This window comes from Alternaria dauci, chromosome 3 (assembly GCF_042100115.1).
Source record: "Alternaria dauci strain A2016 chromosome 3, whole genome shotgun sequence".
In the NCBI taxonomy this organism is placed as follows: Eukaryota; Fungi; Ascomycota; class Dothideomycetes; order Pleosporales; family Pleosporaceae; genus Alternaria; species Alternaria dauci.
The window spans coordinates 355,035-363,449 of record NC_091274.1 but is presented as its reverse complement, the minus strand read 5'-3'; the positions used below and the strand labels follow the sequence as shown (position 1 = coordinate 363,449).

General features: G+C 52.5%; 3 protein-coding genes across 3 annotated transcripts; 1 reads left to right on the top strand and 2 right to left on the bottom strand.

Moving 5' to 3' along the window:
* Window positions 1–503: 503 nt before the first annotated feature.
* Window positions 504–2,675, top strand: ACET3X_003790 (uncharacterized protein; the record flags this gene model as incomplete). The annotated part of the gene is made up of 1 exon (XM_069450877.1): window positions 504–2,675. The coding sequence occupies one exon, from the start codon at window positions 504–506 to the stop codon at window positions 2,673–2,675; it is 2,172 nt and encodes a 723-aa protein (XP_069307768.1).
* Window positions 2,676–2,905: 230 nt separating this feature from the next.
* On the bottom strand, window positions 2,906–4,444 carry ACET3X_003789 (uncharacterized protein; the record flags this gene model as incomplete). Its single annotated transcript, XM_069450866.1, has 3 exons — window positions 2,906–3,730; window positions 3,790–3,806; window positions 3,983–4,444. The coding sequence occupies 3 exons, from the start codon at window positions 4,442–4,444 to the stop codon at window positions 3,601–3,603; spliced, it is 609 nt and encodes a 202-aa protein (XP_069307767.1). The 3' UTR covers window positions 2,906–3,600.
* A 916-nt stretch (window positions 4,445–5,360) lies between these two features.
* ACET3X_003788 (uncharacterized protein) lies at window positions 5,361–7,446 on the bottom strand (the record flags this gene model as incomplete). The annotated part of the gene is made up of 6 exons (XM_069450855.1): window positions 5,361–6,039; window positions 6,087–6,339; window positions 6,388–6,580; window positions 6,617–6,783; window positions 6,840–7,057; window positions 7,175–7,446. The coding sequence occupies 6 exons, from the start codon at window positions 7,444–7,446 to the stop codon at window positions 5,361–5,363; spliced, it is 1,782 nt and encodes a 593-aa protein (XP_069307766.1).
* Window positions 7,447–8,415: the final 969 nt, after the last annotated feature.

Genomic DNA, 8,415 nt, shown 5'->3' with positions numbered 1-8,415 from the left:
AAACTTATATAAGCTTAGAGTTACTTAGTTAATACTTTATCTTAAAAAAAGTCCCTATATATACTATATTAATAAAAAAGTCTATAATAGCTAAAGATAATTTTCTATATTATATAAGCTCTACCTTATATTATTAATAGAGGGAGAGGTTATAGATACTATATAGCTTAGTTTAACTGTAGTGTCTTTAAATAAGTATATTATATTTAATACTATACTTTTTAGTAACTTAGAAGTATATAAATTTATCTCCTAAATTATACAAATTAATTTCTCTAATTACTTCCTAAATTACGTCTACATTAGTATAGTTATAACGCGTTAAAGTTGTATTATTAAGTTAGTGGCGGTGTTTATCTAGCAACTGTGTTCATCTGGTGCACGGACACGGTAACTCACGCTTTGACCATGAGCTCCACCAAAAAAGTTCAGCGGCAGGCGCGAACTTGATTGCAGCCAGCAGCGCATTCACCCACCACCAGCGCCCAAAAGAAACTCAGAGCATGGCGCCGCCCTCGTTTTCGCCCGATACATCCATCTCTTCTCGCACTCTCTCCATCGGCTCCGCCCAGCCGCCACACATGGAGCTCCAGCCATCGGCCGCGACTTCACCTGCAAGTCTGCTCACCAAACCACTGGCCTTTCTCCAGCCCACCCCTCAGCTCAATGCCACCTTCCTAGCCGCCGCCAAACGCTACCTGGATCCAGTCGCTGCCGGTGTAAGCGCGTCGCAATCCCAACGCCAGCAAGATTTGCGCAAGAAGCGGAAGCGGGGCGGGGATTACGACGACGATATCGCGGTCCTACACCTGAAGAAGGTGCATCTCGACGGATTCGGCATAAATCAAGTCTTTGAACAGACGCGCAAGATTGTGGAAGCGACGACTGATGAGATCGAGCTTTCGCTACCCGACCAAGAAGACGGAGTTGTGGCTGTGCGCGATGGCGAAGACGACGAGGAAAGCATTGAGGAAGCAGAGGAGGAATACCATACCGATTCGGACATAGGCGAAGAGGGCGTCGACTGGGAATACGACGGAGTAGACGATGGCGAGGATGCGGATGCGCCGGAAGCAGATCAAGACGATGACGACATCGACATGGAAGACGGAGTCAAGGGCATGTTTTCCGATGCAGAGTCCGAAGATGCGCCTGCTGAAACCTACCAACCCGACCCGAACGGCCTCAACGACGGCTTCTTCTCTATAGACGACTTCAACAAGCAGACCGACTTCCTAGAACAACAGGACCAGCGAGGCGAGGGTGTGGATAGTGACGATGACGAGATAAACTGGGAGGCAGACCCCATGGAAGATGGCGGATCCAAAATCAAGGCTAATGGTCTTGGGGGAGATGCGTCAGACGATGAGTCTGACGAAGGCGGCCCAACCTTTGGCAACGCAGATCTGAATGCACCGGAAGGCGAGAGTGGTGATGAGGACGACCTCGAGGAAGGCGACCTCGATGGTCTCGATACCGGTATGAACGCAAACAACGTCATGTACAAGGACTTCTTCGCACCTCCCGCGCAGAAGGCGAGCAAGAACAAGAGCAGCAAGAAGCGCGGACGGCCCAACCCTCACAACTTTCCCGACAAGCAGGCACAACCGGAAGAGGAAATTGAAGAGGACGTAGAAAGGACCATAGCCAAGGTACACCGAGATCTCTTCGAGGACGACGACGATGCTGAAAGCGAGGGCGATCTATCCGACGTAGACCCCGCAGATCCCAAGTCGAGGCGATCAACACACGAACGAAGACAGGCTAAGATCGCAGAAGAGATCCGGAAGCTGGAAGCAGCCAACGTCGCGAAACGGCAATGGCAACTATCTGGTGAAGCTCGCGCAGCTGACCGACCACTAAACTCGCTTCTCGAAGAGAACCTCGAGTTTGAGCGAGCCGGCAAGCCCGTTCCAATCGTCACACAGGAAACATCCGAAGACATCGAAGCCCTGATCAAACGCCGCATCCTAGCCGGAGAATTCGACGAGATACATCGCCGACGACCTGACGACCTAGCCACCGGTCCCCGCCGTGGTCGTGTCGAACTCGACGACACAAAATCCGGCAAAGGTCTCGCCGAACTCTACGAAGAGGAGCACCTCCGCGCCACCGATCCCAACTTCGTCGAAGCCAAGGATGAGAAGCTGAAGAAGGAGCACGACGAAATCACCGCCCTCTGGAAAAGCATATCTGCCAAACTCGACTCGCTCAGCTCCTCGCACTTCAAGCCTAAGCCTGCAGTTCCCAACCTTGAGATCCGCACCGACGCTCCCGCTATCGAGATGGAAGACGCACGACCCACTGCTGGCGGCGAGGTTGCCAGTGCAAGCATGCTCGCGCCTCAGGAGATTTATAAGCCTGGCGAGGAGAAGAGCAAGACAGAGATTGTCACAAAGAGCGGCATGCCAGTGGCCCGCGAGGAGATGTCGCGAGAGGAGAAAATGTCCAGGCGGAGACGCGCCAAGGAGAGGGCGAAGAAGGCAGGTCTCAACAAACCGGTGGAAAAGAAGACTGAGGGCAAGGAGAAGAAGAGGGGCGAGAAGAAGCAGCTTGTCAGTGATCTCAAGAAGGGCGGTGTTCAGATTATAGGTAGAAAGGGTGTGATTACTGATGTTGAGGGCAAGGAGGTCAGGGAGGCTGCGAAGAGGGGTGCGGGAAGCTTCAAGTTGTAAGATGATTGATTGTAAGTGTCGGCTTTCTTCCAGACATTAGGAATACCATTTAGCACGTTCGATGACTTTGATGCTGGTTCGAGCTGTGTAATCATCTTCTTAACATCTTCTACTGCGATTTGTGTAGTTTCGAAGGGTATGTATGACTCAACTGTTCAGTTGCAATGAGATTTCATCCTATGCAAACAGATTAAGCAGTTTTGGTCATGTAAGTCATTTCTATATACATCGGGCTCTGCATAAATCGTCTCTATATACACCATCTTCGAAAGGTCAAATTCATGTCCCATCAAAATGCAGTTCACATCACAGCACAATCATACCAATCCCACACCCAACAAACGCCACCGCCATGCCCCAGACACTCGACTCCGAGACAAAACTCGCCTGACTGCTGATGTTGCTGGGCTCCGCTTTATCCGTTACACCACTCTGGCCACTCGCAGTCGCCGTACACTGCTCACCACACGCATACCCATTGGGGCAACAATTACCACCAGCATCCGCCGGACAGCTGTACCACGCACTAGGGCAGCTTCCCGCGCTCTCGGTACCCGTCGGTGCAACAATGACGACGCCGTTTGTGTTCACAATAGTCTCAGACGGAGGCAAAGCACAGGAGCCGGTGGTCTGGCAATCCCTGCCCACGCGACAGCAACCAGATGGGTAGTATGCGCTGCACACATAGAAGCCCGTCGGACATATGTTATCACTAGAGGCGCCGGTTGTCACGGCGGCGCTAGTGGGGCGGACGGGGGCGTCTGGCGCGCGTGTGGAAGAGGGATTGTCATCGTCGCCGAGGCAGGAGGCGCCCGTTGCGCAGGTGCGGCCGTTCATGCAGCAACCGCCACCAAGGGAGGCGGGGCAGGAAAACCAGCCTGTTGAGCAAGTGTATGCGGAGCGCGAAGTTGAGGTGGTTATTGCTTCAGCAGTGGTGCTGGTCGTAGATGATGTGGTTGGGTCGGCGGCGGTAGTTGTGGAGGTAGGAGTCGCAGTTGAAGTGGATGACGAGGTGGAGGGCTGGACAAAAGACGTCGATGTACCTTCCGCAACGCCTATTTACATTAGCCTTTGAATCCAGTAAACCTCTCAGCAGGAATGATGTGCAACTTACATCCAACACCCTGACACCTGAACCCAGGCAGACAGCACCCACCGTTCTCCGTCCCAGGACAACTCGTATACCCACTCGCCTCGTCACAACTTACACTACCCGCGCAAGTCTGCCCACTAGGACAACATCCCACATCGCCTGCGTCCGAGCTCCCAATCACACTGATACAGGTGCTGCCCGTGCCGCAGCATACGTCCGGGGCACCAATATTCTCGCAGCTCGCCGTTCCTTCTGGGCATCTGAATTGGCGATTCATGAGTATGTCTCTGATGTGCATGCGCGCCAGCCAGTCAGACTGAGCTAGTGGGCGTAATGGCGAGAGAGCCCGAGACGTTACATTGCCAAAGACGTCGTAGTCTGAGTCCCTCGCGGATTGTGGTTGAGATGGCGTGTCTTGGGAAGCGAATATCCAGTTGTCTAGCATGAACATTTCGCCTTCGTCCATGCTCATTTTCCTCACTCCGATGGGCTTCTCATGTTGCAGTCTTTGCTTTACGCTCAGCGCGCGCTTGGCGTGAACTTCGTCCTCAGGGAAGTATTTCAGGTGTCGGGGTACGTTGTGCGGCCATTGCGATTCTTCTGCAGCGAGTACTGGTGTTGTTGCGCAAAGAGCGATGATAGCGGGCGGGAGGGCGAGTAGATGTGGAAGATGCATTGTGGTCAGGGAGTTTGGACCAGAAAATATTTCAGCTATCACGGTACGGTACAGATGCAGGAAGAAGCATGACAAGCTCCGCGAGAAATGTGGTTGCTTGCTCGTGGTTGGGACCCAAGTGGCTGGTGGAGCGCAGGCGGAGATGACGACTCAGGTAATTGGCGAGGCTGGTATGCGTTGGCGGCTCACCGCCGGCAGGGCACCGCTGGAACGGCAGGGAGCGGCAGGGAGCATGCATCCTAGAACGCGCCGTTGCGTTGCTGCAACGATGAGGCTAAAGATCTGCCAGTAGCGCGTGCTAAGACGACTCGAGGTGTGTTAGTGGTAGGATGAAAGGATCCATCCAACGTCATGGCGGCGTGTTCCGCCGATTCCGAAGTCGTGTTTCTGCGGGTGCTTGTCCTATGCCCAACATGTCAACGTTCGCGATGGCTAGTCCATCACAGCCATCAATCCGCTGTGTCGCGCAAGACGATGAATCTGGGTGCTTTATTGTCATCGGTCTCCATTGCCGCTGGGAGATAAATCTTTCGCGATTTGCTGATTATTGTTGCGCGAAGGTCGCAGTTGTTGAACGCGCAAGCGTGTATTGCCTGTTGGTCAACAACGTTCACACCACACGCATCATCACCAATCAACCCAGGTATCAGCACACACGATTGTTAGAACGATTCCTTTGGCGAGACTCTTAGACGATGTATACGGTAAGTGGAGATGCACCATCAATAGCCACTGAGCATCTCAAAGACAGTCCGAATATCCAGCCTATACCTCTCCAAAATTACCCAGTCGTATGCAGCGCGCATAACGCCGACATCCATATCCCCAGCTCATGGAGCTAATGGCAAGCCGTCTCCCACACGACTCTTGTTGTAACACTCGAGTTACTCCTGCAGGACATCCGTTGCACGCCAGCTCAAGCCTGAAGACCCTTGCGGGGCTTGCGCTCGCTCATGCGCGAGTTCTTCAACATGGCCACCCAGATGAAGCAAGGCACGAAGGTGATAGTCCCTATCATGACCATTACCTTTTGCGCATCGCCAAAGGCGCGGACCACAGCCTCGCGTTCCGGGCTACCCCATGGCAGTCCCGTCTGTTTCCGAATGTCGCCGTAGATCAACGGAGCAAGATGCTTTGAGCCTTCAGGAAGGTACTCGGCAAGTTTCTTGGGTACAATCTGGGCCCAGAGAGTGCTGCTAACAGACTGGCCGATTGCGCCGCCGACTGCAGTGGTGACGTTGAGGAGGGCGATGGCGACTGCAACCTGGTCGTGCGGCACCGCCATCATGATGGCGACTTGCTCAACATTGTAGAGCATGGCGCTTGCCATGGCACCGATAACCTCGACTGTGACCAACGCCGCCATGGGGCTGCCAGGATGGCGGAGCATGATCAACAAACCAGTGCATGTAATCTGAATGGGAACGGCCACGATGGCGCCCCACTTGTAAGTATCAGTATACTTCATCGCGAAACTGATGATGATCGCCCAGGTACATGACACAATGTTGAAGATGTTGGTGATGTATCCAGCCTTGGCAATGGGAAGTTGGAATACGACTTGAAGGTATGACGAGTACATCATCCTGTAGGAGCTAATTTCATGTCAGCACAGCTCTCTTCAAACAGTCAAAAAGCTTACTAGAAAGCAATCCAGGCGTTGGCGCCTAGCAGGCACGACGCAACTACTGTGCGGTCCTTCATGAGATAGTATGGGAAGAACGTCTTGGCGGCGTAGAAGCGCTCCCAGATAACAAAGGCTACGATGAGCAAGAGTCCGAAGACAATCATGCATATGACCATTGGAGACGCGAAACTGTTGTGCTGATAAACTGCGAGGGGCCAGGGAAGAAGGAGGAGGGTAAATCCGCTGATTATGAGCAAGAGACCAACCACTGGGACACGTTAGCACCAGACTCACTTTGACAGGGAGCGTTACTCACAGTCAAAGTCGATAGACCAGTGCTTGATGCTCTGGAAGACCGTTCTGCCGCTCGGTGCGCGTGGTTCGGCAACTGTTCTCCGTGCTCGTCTGCTCATGAGCCAGAAGACAGCACAGAACGACAGGGAGAATACTGGGGTCAAGATGGCAAAGGAGCCATAGCCCCAACGCCAGGTACTATACGTGATATAAGTCTCACCGAGCTTGGGACCAGCAAAGGTGTTAATGACGTAGGGGAATCCGGTGAACGCCATCCAGATTAGACGGTTCTCCATGAGCGCAGTGTCGGCGATGAAGATGTTGAAGACGTAGTCGACACCGTTCATGCCTGTCCAATAGATGACCTGTGCAGCGCAAAATGTCTGGACGTTCTGGCAAACAGTCATGAGGACCAATGCTAGAAGCTACCTGTCAGCTGGACAATTACATGGCAATTGGAGTGGAGGGACTTACCGGCAACGAGAAAGATCAAGCAGAGGAAAAAGCCTTGGGGTCGACCAACAAGATCGATGAACATGGCTAGCGGGAGCTTCGACACGCCTCCGACGATGTTGGCGACGATGTCCGTCATGGCGGTAAGACCGTGCATCAAGAACGCCGATGTGACATAGGGTCGCCACGAGAAGTTGGCTTGCTGCTGAAGAGAGTTGATGAACGAAATGAGCATGATCCTGTACTGTTAGCATGGCTGCATGTACCACAGCAGCAAAGAGAAAAAGCAGATAGTAAAAGACAAAACAATGTGTAGGTGACGCTCGCCATAAAAGGAAATCAAAAAATATACTTACGCTCCGTAGGCCGCAATGAGCCAGTTCCTCGACCAGATGATAGTCAAGCCCTCCATCTCGGCAGGACCTCTAGCTTGCTCAATGTCACCATCAGTTGTGTCGGGCATCAGATTCATCGGCACAGTGGTGTTGCCGTCAGACTTGGCTGCGGTGCTGGGCGGGTTCTTGACAGAGTTGGCGTCGATGAGCTCAAGACTGTCGATAAACTCGCGCTGCACTGCGGGACCCATGCCTGCGATCTTCTCCATCTGGGGCGCGTATCCGCTCGCCATGATGAGTAAGTGGTCGTAGATACTGTGGTCGTTTAGCTTCAGGGAATGTGATGTTGTATTGCGAACTGTACCGTGTTGCGGAACAGTCGCGGTTGATTTGCGGCGAAGAAGAAGTGGCGTGAACTGAATTTGGTTGCGGTCGTGACGGCTTGAAAAGGTAGTAGACGAAGCTGGCGCGAGAAAAGCGCACGGACTGTGAAGGTGAAGAAGAGAACAACAGCACTGATATATAATCCCCAGTCCAGCACACCAAACAGAAAGCGGGGTAGAAGTCACTCCTCATCATATCGTGCCGTCATGGTGAACGTGAAACCACAAGAGGAAAGAGCGTCGTGACCTGAGGCAGTCACGATAGCGGTCAAGTCCGAAAACACGAACGCACGACGCAGGAGAGAGTGAAAGGATATAGTCGAATACGAGCACCGGCATGCAGTAGAACCAATTGCTAGTCTAAATGAGGATATTGTTGACATGGACGGCTGTCGGATTGAGCTGGCTTCATGGTGCTCGAAAACTCAAAGTGAGCTGCTTGACGATATCAGCCGCTCGAAGCCGTGATATCAGGTCCATTGGACCCTGACTATATGCGGCTCTTTGGCCCGATTAGGGCAATGCAGTTATTATCTCGACACCACGACGCCTGCAAGATTAGGAACGCAGGAAGGCTCCATGTGCCAATACACAAGAGCAGGTGATGTCTCGAACGGGAATCTGCATGCATTGAAACTTTGTGAGATACTATTCGAGTCTGGCATGTAACATAAATTCATGTCGTACGCGTGGCTACGTGTTGAGTGACACCATATTTCTACATCTTGAGGAACCACAGCAATCTGCTGTTTAGTGAAATCTCTGATCCTCTTCCTCATGTCGACAGCTTCCCTAATTTGTTGAATCTAAACGCCCCGCCCTCACGCTGCCAAATATCCAATCACTGCTACCACTACCTGCCACGCCATAACTCCCAGG